The sequence below is a fragment of the Pempheris klunzingeri genome, chromosome 10, assembly GCF_042242105.1.
Source record: "Pempheris klunzingeri isolate RE-2024b chromosome 10, fPemKlu1.hap1, whole genome shotgun sequence".
NCBI classification, from domain to species: Eukaryota; Metazoa; Chordata; class Actinopteri; order Acropomatiformes; family Pempheridae; genus Pempheris; species Pempheris klunzingeri.
In genome coordinates, this window is record NC_092021.1 from 17,616,504 (window position 1) to 17,634,589 (window position 18,086).

Sequence of the window (18,086 nt, forward strand, 5' to 3'; positions counted from 1 at the left end):
TCTTAAAAACACAATCACCTCCAGATCATCCACAAGGTGGCAGAAGACACCACAAGAAATGTTTTAGTGCACCAGTAACAGTATGTGTCCAGCAGCTCAGCTCAGATCAATATGACTAAAAGTGGTTTTGTGTGAAATCTACAGTGAGACATAGTCCTGCTGTAACAGCTGGGGAAGTATGTGGTGAGGGCTGGACTGGTCTTATTGTTAGAAACATTCGTGTGTTGTTAGATGACTTATAGGATCTTTCCATCTGCAGCTTATTCTGCTGAAATCAGACTGGATGATAAAATGGGAGCAAAGCTGGAGTTTAAAGAGATATTAAAAGTTTTATTACAACAACTTATCAATTCAAATTTTATACAGAACTTTCACAAGTTACAAGTACACTTTCAACACAGCATCACACCCCCATTTTAGAAGTTTAGCCCAGGTAAAACAAATAACCAAAGCTTTTATAAACTTAGAGCCACAACTCAAGTTGAAACAACTTGTTTAATGATATTTATCTGACTGAGACGTTATCGAATAAACAGTTAAATTCTCCCAGAGAATTATTATCTCATGCAGATAGCACATAACAGTAAAATTGAAATCATACTTTAAGAAAAGAATGTGTTAGCTTCTCGTAAAACTACACAGTAGTAAGCCAGTACAGACTAAGAGAAAAGGCAAACTGACTTCATGGTGTGATTTGCTTCCTACTATTATTTCAATGATGAAATGCTCACAATTCTTACAAACAGTAGTAGAGTTACTCTAATATACATGATGTGATTCCAGTTCACATCTGAATGCTTTAGTTTTACATGACGATGCATCGAGTCAGGGAGAGGCCCATCCTAATGATTACAAGGTCGTTAAGATCAGTTTTTAACTGCTAACAGAGTTCATGTGATCAACAGGGCTCGGCTACTGAATCCAGACTGTTCTATAAAAAAAATTTATAAATAAAAACAAAGTACATAACACCTAGGAAGATCACGTACAATGTATCATTGATGTCATTTACAATGTTTTCTAAAAACGTCATCTAGAATTGCCATCATGAAAACAGCACAATGTCCTTAAGTGTTCTGCATTAGACGCTAAAGCCATTAACAGTCACTTATACTGTAAAGCAAAGACAGTATACAAAGCAAGATATCTCCTTACTGAGAAACTATGTTCATGAGACCTTGAATCTGAGAGAACAGCGATAAACTCAAGCTAATCTGCATTAAAAACGTACAGAAGTTATTGATACAAAAACATTAATGGCACTGAATGAAGTCAACATCACCATGATTGAGTAATGGAGAATGTACTGCAATCCTACAATCACTGTTCAGGAACAATCAGACTACAGGTGGAATGTTAATGAAATAACACACATTTCTAACAAGCGCACCTCCTTAAGACTACTTTTTTTTTTCTTTTTTACAAACATTCAAACTGCACGATGCGACTATAGCTGATCTCATTCACAGAAAAGTTGTCAAATTTGAAATCTGATTCAGCCATTTACATTTGTGTAACATGACAGTATTCTACTCTACTTCTAAAAAGCTGCCGTTACTTAACATGTGGACTGTCAAACTCTAAAAAGGTAAACCCGTCATCTCTCAAAAATGTGCAAAATGGAAAAAGCAAATCATTAACAAAGTGACTGCTCTTTATGCAACGTCATCATAATGATAGTGCTTATAAAAGTCATGAAAAACAAACTAACTAACTGCAAATGAGCCACAACACACTTTGGTAAGGTCCAACGATTCACTGATCAACCTTCAGGCCGATCGCTTTCAAATAAAAAAATATATAAGATTAATAAATAAGTCACAGAAATACAAAAAAAAAAACATTTTTGAACCACACGTTTTACATCTTACACCTAAAGTGCCTGTTCTTTTGTCTTCATCAATTTCAGAGAAAATGTTGAATTTTCAGAAGCGTTGCCTAACGAAGGACAAAATGGACCAAACATAAATAGTATAATTAACAATAAATTAAAAACAGCATGGTCCAAACTGATGCTGAGAGAGAATCCCTTTCCTCTGTTTGTCAGGGGGACTGAGGAGGCACCGGCGCTCCAGTGCTGACGCTCTGACGCAGTTTGGGACGATCAACTCCCTGAAGGCTTGGACTGGGCGGCGCCCCTCCGCGGCTGGCTCTCCTCTGTGCTCTGGTTTGATGTGGTGGTGGCGCCGGCGGCGGCGCCGGACGGGGCGGAGATGGCTGAGGTCGTGGAGGAGGAGCTGACCCCGTTGGAGGTGCTGATGGAGCTGTGCTGGATGGCCTCGTTCTGGGGGCTGCTCGGGACGGACATCTCCTCGCAGCTCTCGTCTTTGTCGGAGACTGTGATGCGAGAGATGAGAAATTAAGAAGCTCGTCCCGTTAGAATCTTCAGATTTTCTCACACTGCTGTCTCCTGCCGTTTTAATTATTAGCCTTTAACTGACATAATCCAGAAAGGCCCGCTGAAAGCTTTGTCACGTAGGCCTAATCGGATGTAAAACAGCTATTTGCATGTGGTGTATGCAAACTGTTTCATTAATCCCCATAATGCTACTTCTGCACCCCTTCCTTTAATTAAAACTCCGATGTCAATTTAAACCCACATCATAAGAGTGCATTACATTCTGGGGCATGTGGCAGTGTTTCCCACCCCTAACTGCATTCTCATTTGTTTTTTGTTACCTTGCCAACTACTGCAGCGACAGATGATTACAGCACCTGATTTTAATGATGCTCACACTGGAGAGTAGGGAAGACTTGGAGTCAAAATGCCACCAGCTGTTAGGCAGTTGCATTGAATTAATTGGATGTTGATGGGGGGAAAAAAAAAAGACTCTACTCTCATGCTCTGTTTCGTAAAGGAATAAGGAGCACAGTGATAATTAATATTGTTAATGGTATGAAGTCACTTGTTATGGCACTTTGTAATTAATGACTGGGTTTCTGTTTGAGAATGTAAAATACAGATTCTGTCGCAGGAAAGAGCAATTAAAGTGCAGCACAAATGTCTTCACATTAGAGGCTTCATCTGCCTTCTTGACTGGTCTTTGACCGTGTGATTTAGTGCAAGTGAATGTCAAAGCGCTATAAACTCCCTCGCTGTTTTACTATGCAGAAGGTCAACCTCAGAATAAATCAGTTTGGTTGGTGGTTTTGTTCCATGTTCAAGTGAGCATTATTACTCCTAACGACATTAGCGGGTGACTAGCTAATATATCATAATACTCAGAAATTCTGGTTCCCTGTGCGGCCAGAGCTTCTTTCTGCTCTCTTGATTTCTGAAGTGGGGTTCGCTGTAAGCAGATGGACAGCTTGGCGTGCCAAGTGAAAGCGTGTCCTGGCTTGTTTGTGGGGCAGTCTGGGTAATTTCCTCCCACCTGCCGTGGCTACGCCTGGGCAGGACGATGAAGGGTATTACCAGGGCAGTGTAGCCTTATGGGATCTGTAACACTGATAAAATGGAGGGATTGATGAGGCCTTTACACGAGTGAGGGCCACAGATCAGTCAGAATTAAATCATGTGCTTTAATAATTAGCAAGACAGATTATTTCAGTGATTCCCAACCAGGAGTGCTTGTGCACCAGGGTGCACTTATGCAGGTGCCAGGGGGTAAACTGAACGATTGTGGAAGAGCTCATTTGAAAAAACAGAAATTACAGTTTCATTCAAAAATATTGAATAAGCCAAAATGTCTGTAAATTACATGTTGTGATTGAAAGTGAAATCTGGTTGGTAAGCAAGCAGAGACGTCTAAACAGTTAAAAATTAAGAGATAAATGGTTGAAACAGTAACAAGTAACAGTTCAAATAGGTAAACTTAATGGAGAAACTGTTGAAACAGCTGAAGTGTTTGGGTAGTATAATTTTTTTTTACTACTTAAACTAGTAGTTAAGACTTTACATATATGGTTAGAAGAACTATTGGATAAATGGTTGAAAGTATGAATAGTATGAATATTGCAAGAATATCCACTTTTATATAATCAGAAGTGTTAAACAACGTCCACTTTAAAATCAGTTCGAGTGAACACATTTGGAAGATGACGGGTGCTGCTGCTGAGCGGTTCTTGAGCTCGTCTGATCAGTCTGTGGGAGTGCATCAGACAAAGGAGGTCGGGAACCAGTGGATTGTTTCTTTCTGCTGTTTTAGCAGACATTCATTTTCACTCTCGCGTTAGTTGGCTTTCCTTCTTGGCTGGTCTGAAATCCACCCCACCTGTCATCATGAGCCAAACTGATGCACTGGGGTATTTGGATGAGGTTATATTTTCCCAAACAGGGTAAAAAAAAAAAAAAAAGTACTCCAAATGTCATCCTTCAGAAAGGTCTAGAAACACAGGACAGACTAGTCCTCGGCAAACACATGAGAAAGATGACCCAATTCATCTGCGGCTTTTGCTAAAAAACAATCCAGACAATACCAAATGAGACCTGGCTCTGACAGCCCACTCCAGCCTGGAAACCATCAGTCCCATAATACGCATGACGTGTGTCAGTGGGACGGTTAGCAATAAGGGATGCATAATGAACAGCCTAGCTTGGTGGACACCCCACAACGAGGATACTCTGCAGTCTTGTCAAGCTTGCTGCTTTAATGGACTCATTTCAGAGGCAATCATTGTCAATACAAGTCAGCAGAGGCGTTTAGAGCGCAGTGGAGAAGTGGCTTGGAGCACACTTGTTCTTGTTGCGTACCGGCTCATCTGTGAGGGAAGGTGAGTTATGAGCAGAAAATCAGAATGACAGAGCGCCAGTCTTCGGCAAAACGAAGAAATATTGGTGATATAATTCTAAATGAGACCACGTGATGAACAAGAACTGGCGTGGAGGCGACGCCGTGCAGGCTGACACCAGGAAATTCAAATAGGAGGCAGCAAACAGGAAAATCTTCTGGTATATTTAAAAAGATGATCATTGGATGTAAAATGTAATATGTAGTAAAAAAAAAAAGGTTAAAAAAGACCATTCTCATCCATTTCTGGACTACTCATGCACTGTGCTCCTTCCTGCAGGCATTTAGCTTCATCTGACAAATGTTTATTTAGGTGTCAAATGAGAGGAGAACAATTTCTTTCTTGTGTATGCCACCTGTGGCCTCTTGGAAAGACTCGGACAATGCCTCCAGTCAGAATTCGTCGACCCATAAATATCTAAACTTTTGCAAAGTTTAACAAAAAAGGGGATCTCATATGTCAATGGCTCGTTCTGTTTGGCCTTAAGCAAGACATGTCCTTCTAGTGGTTAGCTGGAGCTCATTTTAGAAGCGTTTCAGTGGAAGCCTCGGGCTGAGAATAATGGAGCATTACTCACTGTGATAGCCAGATTTCTTCTGCATGGCGGTTACAGGGCAATCTTTATGAGCCAGAAGAAGCTGCTTCAGCTGAGCCACTTCGTTTCTCAGCAGGGTGACTTCATTCTTTGGGAGAGAGGAGATGCAACAGCACTCAATAAAATGGTCATTCTGGAGCGTACAGTATGGCACTTTGTAACATGAAGACAAACAGACGACATGCACATATAGTTCAAATCTGTAAAAATGCTTTTCCCAAAAACCAGACGGAGGTCAGATTTCAGCTAGTTAAAATACGATGGGGAGCTTCACTTCATTTTATAACAAAGTTTCAACCTTATGACTGAACTACAGACTCTGATGCCAACATCTGAGTTACAAACGTGTGTGTAGTATTTCTTTTTAACAATATTTTAGAGTTCGAAACTAAACACTGTGCTCTCTGGTGGAGAAATTATGTAATGATGACACCATTTCTACATCATCTCAAACACATCTTTAGCCTTTCAGCTCTGTTATTGGTATTTTCTGGCCCACATTTAAGCCGATACTGACATATATGCAACAAGAAAATATCAGCCGATGTGTCAGCCCGCCTGACTTATCGGTCTAGCTCTAGTCTGAACCTAAAAAAGGCAGCTAGATTAAGACTGAGCAGCTCCCAATACACATATAGAGAAAAGTAAAACACACTCCAAACGTGTGTCTAAAGGGTAAACACTCTGTGGTACATACACCAAACTGCAGCATCTTTATGCCCTCTCTACATAAGTGGCTGTTCCTTTTATCCACCCTGGGATTTTAAGGCCAATTATAAATGGGATCACAGGGTTAAACTCTCAAGACCTCCTTTGTACAGCAAGAGTTCATGAGCACTACATTACTGCAGATGAACTCATATTTTCTTCAGCGAGAAACAGCAAACAGGGAACGGTAACAACACAATGAATTAAATCAGAATAAAGTATGATGCACTTCTTCATTTATGTTTTTCCTGCACAATAATTATGGGCCTTCACTGGCTACCGACCAGCACATTTGTCAGAGGTGAGCTGTTCAGATTGTCAGTGCAACTTTGTAGATGCTACTGAGATTTACACTCGTACATCGTTACAGCTCCCAGGGGAGCTGAGGATTTCTGCATGTCGTAAAAAGACAGCCACATTACGCTGAAGGTGACTTTAACTGGATTTAGAGCGGCCAGGGGCCTGAGGAACACCCAATGGCAGATTTAAGCTCCTTCTCTTCTCCTTTAAAAGACTATGGGCGGCTTAATCTATTAGTCTAAAAGCAGCCAATTTATTTGATTCCATCTGTTTAGTCTTGCTGGTGTCGGCAGGGCTGAGCTATTGTAAGACAGATTTAAAACACAGCTGGAAAGAGCGTATGTATTACATTAATGCCATATTCACGGCACTTCCACCACGACTGCTGCCACTTTCAGCCTATATAAACATGGGCGACCCTTTAAAACTCTGCCTCCGCTGCTATAGGGAAGCATACAAGACATCAAATCCAACAACATCCATTACAAAAAGGTATACTACTTTTACAGCTTAGCAATGAAAATACAATGTGTTCTGTACTTCTAAAAACATTTACCTAGAAGATGAAGTGAAAACCACAACAACCACTGACCGGACAGTCAGTGTCGCCTACAGCAGTGCCAAACTGCATCACACCTAGAATCTTAAACCAGACTAAACTGGACTTTTGAGAGTTAAACTTGTTTCTAACTTTGTGAATTAATCGAAATTGAGCAAATGGGCCTTGGGTGATGCTGGGAGCTTTGTGAGCTGCCTGGTCTGACACCTCATTAAAAAGCCAGTTAAGGATGATGTTAAAATAATTGTGCATCATTAGAGGCAGTTTCACTGATCAGCTGGGCCGTGTCAGCATGGGGGTTTTAACAAAAACTGCACTGCTGATTAATGCCTTCATATAAAACGCCCTTTTATTCTATGCCACATGTTGTTCCCTTCTTTGTACTTACCAGCGATGCGATCTGTTTATAACCCCATTCACTCACCTGTCCTTCCCCTTTCCTCTACCCGCATTTAAATAAAATCTCAGAAAGCGCACCCATGACAAGTGGTGATAACTTGTTTCTGAACCAGATATTAACAACATGAACCCATTTCTTTTGCACTGCCGTCTATCCCCTCCTCCACCCTCCACATCGTACTCTGCTTACATAGAAAAATAAGACAGTGAGCAAATAAACACCACATCTCATTTAATTGTCTGGAACACTGATGTGCCGCACCCCCGGCTCACACTTATCAACAGAGACAGCAGATACATGAACTGTTTCGAACTTGTCAGCATCAGATCCTAATTGCTTCCAACAAAATGAAGGTTCAAAAAGACACCTTTCCCTGGGAGATTTTTGAGGCCATTCAGTAAACTGCTGAGACAGAAGCGTAGACACGCTTGTGTGCGGCTGACATCTGGAGGATACATCTTTATTGACAGGGACATATCGATGTAAAGGGCTCACACACGACTGCTGTCACATGGCAGCTCTTCTTAATCGCTTTTAATGACTTCATCACCGCAGAAGGGAAAAGTCTGTGTACACACGCGTGCTCCAGCAGCACACCATGAGAAACAGACATAGGCGTGCATACGTACATGAACTGACAGATTGACGCATAGGAGCACAAAAACAAAGACAGATGAAATAGCTGTTGTAACATGCAGCAGCAGAGGGGAAGAGGTAAAGAGCACCTGTAGTTGTCCGTTCATGGAGTTGAGGTCCTCGGCCTTCTTCTCCAGGGACTGGACCCACACTTTCCTCTTCTGCCTGCAGCGAGAGGCGGCGGCCCGGTTTCGCTCCAGGAACTTGCGTCGCTTCTCGTCTGGGTCTTCACTTGTTGTTCTGCGCCGCCTGCCCCCTGTGCTTGGAGGGTTTTGCGCAGGGGGCACTGGGGAAGCCTGAATAAAAATAATTACAATACAAACGAATAAGAATACGATTTTGCAGCACTGAATCCTGGAGACACCGAGTAACTGACCTAATGTGGTTACAAGTATAAAACACTGAAATCACTGACTAATCCAATGTACTCGGGTTAGTTTACATTACATGATGATCAGGAAAAGTAATTTTACCTAGTAAACCGTTTTGCATGTCTGTCTACATGCAGAAAAACAAATAAAGCCGGCTTCAGGTAAACTTAATAGTCAAAATGTGCTGCTGCGCTTGCAAAAGGCTTCATAAGTAGGCAGCAATAATTTGCTGGAAATTTCACTGAAACAGTGGGCAAGTTAATTATTACACTGATGTATCAACTGTACATTTGGGCTCAGCATTGTTTGAAAATGTTTGATTCTACTATTCATACTTCCTCTAGAGAAATAAACATTTATTTCTCCAGAACACCTTTTTAATTTAACAAAATGAGCCAAAGGTCTCAAAATCTTGTTTCAACTCAAGCTGTAGTAAAACAACGTTTCCTACATGAATAAAACAAATTCAAATCAGAAACTATCAGATCAAACAATTAGTAGGTAAAAATCTAACCAGACATATGATGCAGGCTTTCGGTACTTGATCTTTTTTGATATGAGAGGCACATTTCAGTCTGTACCAAAAAAATTTGAATTTCAACATGCAGCCCTACTGTACATGGGACCTGTCTGCACCGAGATCCATTTAAAACAAATGACAAGCCAATAAATGTGGTGCTTTGTTCTCGATAACATGGTCTGATTGCAAACAAACTGGTTTATTATTCTGCATGTGCGCAAACCCACAGATCACAGGCACAATCAAAAGAAGCCTCTTCTGTTGAGACACTCAGAGGTTTGTCCCTGTGCTGTAGTCGTGAATGCTTACAGGTGTCTCTGTGGTGGAGGTGGCTGGCTGCTGAAGGGAGTGGGGAGACGGTTCCTCGGTCGTGGGCAGGTGACAAGCCGGGGCAGGAGTTAGGACCGCCGTCGGGGCTGGAGTTGGTGTTGGGGTCGGAGCAGGAGAAGTGGGAGCAGCGGTGTGGGTTACAGCGCTGCTCTGGACTTCAACACCATCTCCATTGGTTACCTGAGGAAGCTGCTGGCTCAATGTGGCTTTCAGTTTCTGGGAAGAGTCGTGAAATGTTCATAAAAAGAAAGGGTTGGTACAAGAGGAAAACTATAACACAGAATATGAGGTCAGGTTGACAGTAAACTTTTTTTTTTTAACTGTTTTATACTTTTTCATTCGATAAATTAAAAAAAAAGACTATAAATAAATTACACTTTCAGGGTGGAGTATCAAAGTTTCTCAACTTTATCATTTAAATCTAACTAAAACATACTAACAACAACTAGGTCCACCTGATAATAGACATATTCAACACAGATATGCTGTAATTTGAGGACGTGCACATTTGGAATGAGCGAGCAGTGTGTGGGATCATTTTGATTACAAACCATAAACAGAAGTCTTCTGACAACTAAGTTTGAGAACTTGAACGGCTTCTAAAAATGTGTGCTCAGAGAAGATGAGCAAAGCTGTATCTAAAGATGGCGAACACCCGGCCTAGCTTGAGAATTTAGTAGAAAGTGAACAGACTGTAAAACCCTGCTTGAGTGAAGATACTGAGCTTAGAGCAGTGAGCAGACAACAAGCTGGCTACTAGATTACATATCCTCCTTTTACAAGTACTTTGGTATTTAATTTTTCCCCAAAATGAAGGTTGTAAAATAGGATTCTAAAATAAAAATAATTAAATTTTGAACAAAAAAAAGACAAGGCAAAACGTGAAATGTTTAAGGTTGTAATCTTATCTGGATACTAAAGGTGATGGACATCCTTGGTACATAATGTGACCCAAAATATAAAAAAATGTAGTTTTTTGGAACTTTGACTGAACTCTGACTGAATCCGACAACACAGAAACTATTTCTCTACAGATTGTTGTCCATGATTCACAGGCCGATTCTTCTGGTATCAAACACTGAGCAAACAAGGTGAGAGCGAGTGAGCCTTTCGAAGCAATAACAAAGTGAGAGGGAATACATTTACATGAGAAAGCAGAGGACCACATTATTCTAACAGCTACCTTTGCCAGACCAATCTATCTACCAAATTAGTTTATCGTGTAATACCCTTCCAGAAGCTCTTCTGGCAGAAACAAGATATTATTCTCTTGGAATGGCCCATAGAAAGAGGGAAAAGCCAGTCAGATTCATATTTCATCTCTGCCATGGAAACCTCATCAGTGTAATAACCCTCCATCTCATGGGTGTTATTCAACCATCTGCTACTATATTACTTATCTTTATTTTGCAACTAATTAACAGCATAATCTTCTAAATTCAGCAAGTTAATTATCATTATTGTGGTCTTTGCAGCATCATCAGTCCTTGTAAAGTGCCGTCTCTGCGCCCCCTGAGAGCCGGGTGGGGGCGGGGAGCAGGCAGGTTGAGCGGGGGTCTGTTTTCTTGACGCGGGCTCATTAGGTGTTTGCTGATGAGCCGAGTGCGGTGGGAGGCGCTGGGAGTATGAGGGGGGGGGGGGGGTGCAGGTCAGGCAGGATTCTGCTGAACAAAAGGTTCCATGCAGGGTGAGGCCGACTTAATGTGCCTCGCTGAGCGTGTGCCAGGATGCCCCCAGCTGGCTTTCGTTGGTAGCCCCCCCTCCGGTTGGGCCCGGTGACGGCGTGCTGAGCACAACGCTGTCTCCGCGTTTGTCATCTCCGTACCCCATGATCCCCGACAACCCGTTACCCACTCCCTCCCTTCCCTCCTCTTCGCCAGCCAGGATCAATCCTTCCCTCCCAACACACACACCTCCTCTCTGCAGTTTATCTGTTAATTTCCACAGGCGGAGCATGCTGCGAACACTTACAGGTTCTGTGATCCGTGCTTCATCACATTGCCACCGATCTCCCTCACACCACTTCATATCCCTGCCCTTCAACTTTTTAATCACTTTTTTATACAGGACGACTTGGTTACAAGAACAGCAGGGCTGCTACTAACTATCATTCTCATTATAGATGAATCTGCAGATTATTTTCTGAGTAACTAAATTAATCATATTGACTATGTCTTGTTTGGTGTCATTTTGTTTGACCAGTAATCAAAAAGCTTTAGTGGTCCGATTATCAACTTTTCTGCTTATTATAATGGCCAAACATTTTTTAATCGTGTTTTGTAAATCTCTTTGTGCTGCATCTTTGCATGAAAGGTGCTACACAAAAGAGTTATATCATCATCATTAATAATTAAGAAGCTAGAAACAGCAAATGTTTAATGATAATCAAATTAATTTTCAGTCGATCAAGGTATTGATTAATTCATTAGTAGTGTCAGTTCTTTCATTCAATGATCAACCTCAAAGAAGTAACCATTTTTTATAGAAATACTAGATGGTAAAATCCAGATGGACGATCCATTGACGACAGTAATTAGAAATCTAACATCAGTTTTTGGAATACCACCCGGCCTGTGCCTAGCGCCCTCATCTGGTCAAAGGAAACAACTGCTCGCTCATCGTCACGCTCACTCATTACTCTGGTTATCGTCTCCCTCAGACGGGGAAAAACAGACTCGACATGGAAATAATATTTGATGTGAAAGAGGATATAATTAATACCAGCTTTGCTTCTGATTGGGCGGGCTGCGGCTGAGGCTGTGGCTGTGGCGAGGGAGGTCCTGGGATCCCGGGGACGTTAGGCACTACGGTGACAGGTCTGACAAGCTGACGGCAGAGACACGGAGACAAATCAGCACACAGAAAATTAGTCTTCGGCAGTATAAAGGCAGGCAGCGCTCCCCCACAACACAAACACACCCATGGCCACGGCAGACTCAGAGTTTCCTCATATCTCAGCCTCATTAGGTTGGATGGCCTGTTATTTTGTGGAGGCAGCGCCACATGGAGATGCAGTGTGCACGCTAATGAACCTCTGCCTGGCTGCGTGAGAGCATATGGACAGGGAAGCTGAAGAGAGGATGGAGAGACATGAGTCGGAAGGCCAGAGCCAGGCTTCCTCTCACAGCCGCTGACAATGAGACAGAGGGAGGAAGGGAGAGCTTGGAGGGGGGGGAAGGGGGGGAAGAGATGATCGAGTGAGAGGGAGGCCCACGGGTGGCTTATGTTCTCCATCTACTTTTGCCCTCCTTTACTTGTCAACGGCTTTCCCAATCCCCACAGACTTGGAAGATAGAGGTTTTTTCCCTGCTGTGCTGCTATCAGGAGATAATCATCTGCTGCTCAGTGTTCCACACAGACAATCAGAACTACAGTGAACAAGACAAGCTTCCACATGGGGGAGTTCAAAAAGAAACACCAACAAGACCTTCATTTACAACATACTTCCTATATGAGATACTGTCATGGGTTGCAGTTATAATTGGTTTGCAAAAACATATTAGTAGTATCATCTATCTGCTCTGCCAGAAATCAGGAGCGTTGATTCTGATCGAGCAAGGACAAATCGCAATGAAGTATCCTGGACTGGAGCCCGCGGTGCCTCAGCCAAATCCCTTGTCTTTGCCACAGTGACACACACTTGTACTCTGAAGTCCATTATTTCACTTAAACTCTACAGCTTTGGATTGACTGCCAAATCAGAGGTGCCAAAGTTGTAAATAGTCCCTCTGTCCAAGTAGAGCAAAGGAAATCTGTGGTATTAATCTATCACTGCAGCGCAAGTGTCGTTTGAATGTCACTTTAGAGGGACTTAAACGTTTCAAATTTAATATGCGAGGTGTCAACAGTAAACTTGTACCCAACAAAGCTTAAAGTAATTTGCTACAGTCCAGCGATTTTGTTAGTCTACACACTGGACTAAAATTGTAATCAGAAATTATTCAGCTTGAGAAAACAAATGCTTTACTTCATTAGTTTGCTTCATTCTTGTCCTTGGAAACAGCAGGAGACAAAACAACCTCAGCCCAAGGTTTATTTGGTGGTTGTTTTGAAGCTTTGCGACATGACTGAAAGTTCCAGAACAGCCACTAAATGGACACTGAGGGGAGATTATAATATCATCAGCTGTTTCCAAGGTCAAAAATGAACTCTGAGGCTCGACTTTTAAGCCAGTATGAATGAAAGTGCTCAGACAGAAATTAAAATTTAAACATAGAGTAAACATTTCCATGAGAACTGGGCAAACTCTATCTGCTGATGAAGATCATTTTATGATCAAAAGCTCCAGAATAGCTACTAAATGAACATTGAGGTAAGATTGTTTATCCCTTCCCTATTTGTTCAGTTAGTAAAGGTCACTGCATGTATTCTTAATCTGATCATTTTAATCAAAAACCACCAAACTATCAGAAACATCAAGAGTCTCATTTCAAAATTCTGCTTGAACTTAAACACAGTGAAAGACAACATTAACATGATTTAACCAGTGGGACACTCACAGGGATTGTAGTTGGAATATGTACACTTGAGCTTGTAATAGCTGCAGGTATAGCGACTGGCATGGTCTGGCCGTTAGGCAGCTGTAAGAGCACAGGGAAGGTGCCAGACACCGGGCTGAAGGGAGAGAAAAGAAATCCCAATGAGGATCATAACAAAGGACTTTGTGAATTAACACACAAACAGAATCTGTCACAAATGAAAGACTAAGCTACTTAAATATCAACACTTTGTCATAATCAGGCAACAACGTGTGGAAAATAAACATGTAGCACAAACAAAACCCAACTCATAATGCACCTGTTGCTTAACAGGCTCAAGCAAAATTATTAGGAGAACACATAGTTTGTCGTCACATTAGATTCCCTCAGTGTGACATCAGTCTTGCCCAGATATGGACTTCTGGTTTGGTAAAACACAACGAACTTTCACCAAATCATAATTGGCTTTAATTTAAATACAGGATATTTTACCTATGTAAACCTCTTTTTAAAAGCTGCATCAGGGCTAATACTTCTTATCACCTCTGTCAATGTAAAGCAGTTATTTTACATCCAAACAGCTTGAAGGAAAATGTATATAATCTACAAACTCCTTTTTTTATACAACTGCTTTGTCCATTATTTCAGTGGGTTTGGATCAAAAATTTACTGAACCGGTTAAACTGCAGAGAAATAGGCCCAAAGAGAATGATAAAAACATAATCAGTGACCAAGTGCCACTGCAAACATTGTCCACACAGATCTTTAAGTCCGATTGACCTCAACTTAGACCTATGAAACTGCCTGGAGCTTTGGCTCTGTTTCACAAGCAATTAATGTAACTGATTATGATGTGTATTTCACATGTACACATATTCGTCTGGTTAGCTTGTGCTTAACTGTACTCAAAACCCACAATTACTTTTCTTTGACTCAGCTTTCTCTAGAGCTCAAACATGGGCAGGTATCCATCTACTATGCCACAGTAATATATTTTTATATTTATAATATTATATTTCTAACAAAGATAAAATGAATAATATTTGGTGTTTTACAACTTAAGCACAAAATAATCATGTTTTACTGTATCTTAGGTTCAATACGTTACACAACACTGTCTAATAGAGTGCAGAGGTTTTTAGAGCCTGTGCTGAGCGCACACAGTCACTCGGATGATCATGGTTAGTTTGATGGTTTTCACATCTTATCAACTGAATTGGAGGTAAAATCCATATTTGAGCAATGCTGATGTTGTTCCTGAAGACGGGACTTATGAGGTCTGCAGCCAAAAACAAAAATTCTGCGGAGTGCAAATAAATCAAAAACAAATCAAGCACATGCCTCATGAAATATGAGCTCACCAGGATAAAACTGCACAAATACAAATAATAATAAAAACAAAAAATTTAAAAAAAGATGACTTAAAATTAGGATTTTCAAAAATGGACATTTGAGTTACTTACACTATAGGCCTATTAGTGGATGGGACTTGGGTAATAACAGAGCTAGATGTTGGTGATGGGAGAGCTTGCTGTATTACAACATTAGCCTCTGAGGTTGCTAGGAGTACATTGGGAACTTGGAGGGATGCAGGATGCACTATAGTGGATGTTGGCAGTGAGGCTGGCTGCAAAGATAAATCCTGAAAACATCATAAAAGACCTTAGCTGCAGGAGGAGTTTCATATACACCAGTTTCCTCAGTAAATTATGTCCTACGCTTAAATGATGGCCAAATTTCACTACATTTCTTTCACTATCAAGAGTAAAAAAGCTAAACAAAAAAAAAAAAAAAAAACTTAGTTTAACTCATCTACTATCTCACCTGAATTTCTTTAGATAATAATTCTGTGCAGTACTGTAGGTATGTTTTCACAGAATGAGATACAAGTATTATCTTTAAAGGCTGAAACAGAGTCAAATCGAAACAAACAAACAATCTGATCACTTATTGAGTTAATATTCATAGCAGTGGATCGGTCATTCCAGAGTAAAATACCAATCACAAAAGACGGAGAAAAACTTTCATTGACTTTTCATGACATCCTGCAAAGGCTTTACCTTGTCATCATTCGTAGTAGACTCGGGATGAGGCAGAGGGCTATCTCGATGTGCCTCTATAGCTGCCGGTTCCTCAATTTTATTGCGTATGATAGGTGTTGCAAGAGGTGACAAATCCAATGGTAACTACAGGAAAATAAGGATAATTAATCTCAATAAAACAGATCAGAGACAGAAATGCAAAACTGCAGGACAAACACAAGTTAGACAATCTGCTGACGAAGAGTCTGACAATGAGAACAACCTTTTTAATGTCATCTTCGGTGGCCTTTTTGAAGTCGTGGTCAAAAGGACTTGCGAGTTCATTGAAGAGTCCGACCTCCTCGCAGTTCTTCAAAAAGCGGGTGGGTGTGGGGGTTTGGTCTGCAATGGACGAAAACCATCAGTGTGAAGACTGTGATGTAAAGCATCAATTACATCAAAATATCTCAACTTCAAAAGCACCTACCAGCAATGATGACACTGTCATTCCTTGCTGGGCCAAACTTCAGTGTCATCTCATGTTTGTGTTTGTGGACAGCCAAGTGATCCTCATTTGTAAATCTCTACGCAAGGTAAAAAAAAGAAAAAATATAGACAGGCAGGACCATAAGTCTGGATCTGTTTGGATAAAGGACCATAAGTCTGGATCTGTTTGGATAAAGGACCATAAGTCTGGATCTGTTTGGATAAAGGACCATAAGTCTGGATCTGTTTGGATAAAGGACCATAAGTCTGGATCTGTTTGGATAAAGCCTGGAGAACCTGTTTATAGTTTAGCAACTAAAGAAATTATTAGATGCAGGCAGCCAATTCAAACATCTTCACTGTGACTCCTCAGATTAAGACAAAACTTTAAAATATTTGTTGCTGCACTCTGAACAGCCTTAAACAGAAATGTGTACTCCAGGTGTTTCTAATAAAATGTTGTCCACATAAACATATTGTTGATGAGGACAGACGTCATGCTGGAACTAGAAATTCATGCTAGTACTCAAGAATTTGTTGTTGTGTTGGGAAACTCTGAGGACAAGCAACTGTTTTGAGATGAAAAACAGAAAAAAATACAACAGACCTTTAAAAGTGATTGAATTTAATATGGCAACTTAATACAAATTAATATTCTTTCATGCCTCTTCAAAAGTTATCTTGGAGCACTGTGCTGGATATGGACCTGTGCTCAGGCTCCTGTGGAACAGTGGCACAAAGTTGTAACAGAGATGTCTTACCTGTCCACACCCAGGAGCAGTGCATTGGAAAGGTTTATCATCACTCATATTAAGGAATTCCTGTTATGCCACCCTGGAATAAAAACATTAAAAAGCACAATGGTAAATTAAATATAATAACACCAAAACATATCCGTTAATGTCCACAGCAAGGGCTGAAAAAGCTTTGGGTCATTTAAGGTGTAGAATAAAAATTGTAGCTATAATTTTTAGAACTCGCAGAGAGCTGATACCTGCTAAGAGACAGTGTAAAGGTGAAAAGGCAGCTAGAAAACTGGACAAAGCGAACCGATGAGGGGCGGCTGCTTTGCTTGTTTACACCTCAGTGTCACCGTAAAACACGTCAACTTCTCGGTCCATTTGTTTTGGTCTTTTTGCTGAAGACATACGCAGCGTAGACACTTGCACCGCTTTACGTGATGTTAACATGACTGCCAAATGTGAGAAAGGGGCGAACACAAAACCTGTAACCTCACAGCAGAGAGCGATAATCTGCCCCAGTCGCTTCCATGAAATAGCCTGAGCCCTGCGTTAACACTCTACCGTCGCCATATTTGGAGCCAAATATCTCTGTAAACAGAGGAGATGTCAGCGTTTATTTCGAGGCCGTTTGGTTGTAGCGGAGTTCAGGTCCGTCGCGGAGCCACAAATGATGTCTTTTACATCAGCTTTGGGACCATTCGTTGTAAGTTTAAGTGGTCACTTACCCTTCTGCCACAACCCTGGATTTCCAAAATCCCACGTCTGCGCCAAAGTATCGCGAGAACAGCATGGGCTCTTCCGTAAACGTCACACTTCATCATGTCTGACCCTTATTTATTTTTAACAAATATACAGAAATTCATTTAAAGATCCTCCCAGACACGTGTTAACACAAAAATAAATGCTCTGCTTACAAAACTTAATATCTATTTTACAAAAAAGTTGGCCTACTGTAGGAGAAATTCTCTTTCTCCCTTGTTGAAAAATCTGGAATCCATCATCAAAAATAGTTTCAAAAGTTTAATTACTGAACACAATGTCTCCTACTGCATTGAAATGTCCTCTGCCCATTCACATGTTCTGGAGGCTTCAAGTTTCCACATCAGCCTTATGTAAGTTGGTTGTGTAGCTAAACTCGTTGTTAGTTCCAATTCACCTCACATTTCTGTTCATATATTTGATTTATAAAAATTCTGGTATCCTGTGTT

General features: G+C 41.0%; 1 protein-coding gene across 2 annotated transcripts; it reads right to left on the reverse strand.

The window, feature by feature from the left end:
- Positions 1–325: 325 nt before the first annotated feature.
- On the reverse strand, positions 326–17,638 carry atf2 (activating transcription factor 2). 2 transcript variants are annotated; one of them, XM_070837830.1, is made up of 13 exons: positions 17,604–17,634; positions 17,186–17,466; positions 16,897–16,969; positions 16,137–16,233; positions 15,933–16,051; positions 15,689–15,814; positions 15,092–15,270; positions 13,650–13,764; positions 11,872–11,976; positions 9,130–9,366; positions 8,019–8,225; positions 5,309–5,414; positions 326–2,337 (listed from the first exon to the last, which is right to left on the reverse strand). In XM_070837830.1, the coding sequence occupies exons 3-13, from the start codon at positions 16,942–16,944 to the stop codon at positions 2,105–2,107; spliced, it is 1,572 nt and encodes a 523-aa protein (XP_070693931.1). In that variant the 5' UTR covers positions 16,945–16,969; positions 17,186–17,466; positions 17,604–17,634; the 3' UTR covers positions 326–2,104. The 2 variants fall into 2 exon arrangements, with proteins under 2 accessions (XP_070693931.1, XP_070693930.1); XM_070837829.1 differs by lacking the exon at positions 17,186–17,466 and having other exon boundaries at positions 17,604–17,638.
- Between the last annotated feature and the right edge of the window lie 448 nt (positions 17,639–18,086).

Bases quoted from the DNA above. Each gene is read 5' to 3' on its own strand.
- atf2 (XM_070837829.1), bottom strand. From the start codon at position 16,944: ATGAGTGATGATAAACCTTTCCAATGCACTGCTCCTGGGTGTGGACAG. The intron at 13,765-15,091 runs GTAAGTAACTCA...CTCTCCCTTCAG, and splicing joins TCCACTAATAGGCCTATAGT to CCCGGTGTCTGGCACCTTCC. The intron at 11,977-13,649 runs GTGAGTGTCCCA...CTCTGCCGTCAG, and splicing joins ATATTCCAACTACAATCCCT to CTTGTCAGACCTGTCACCGT.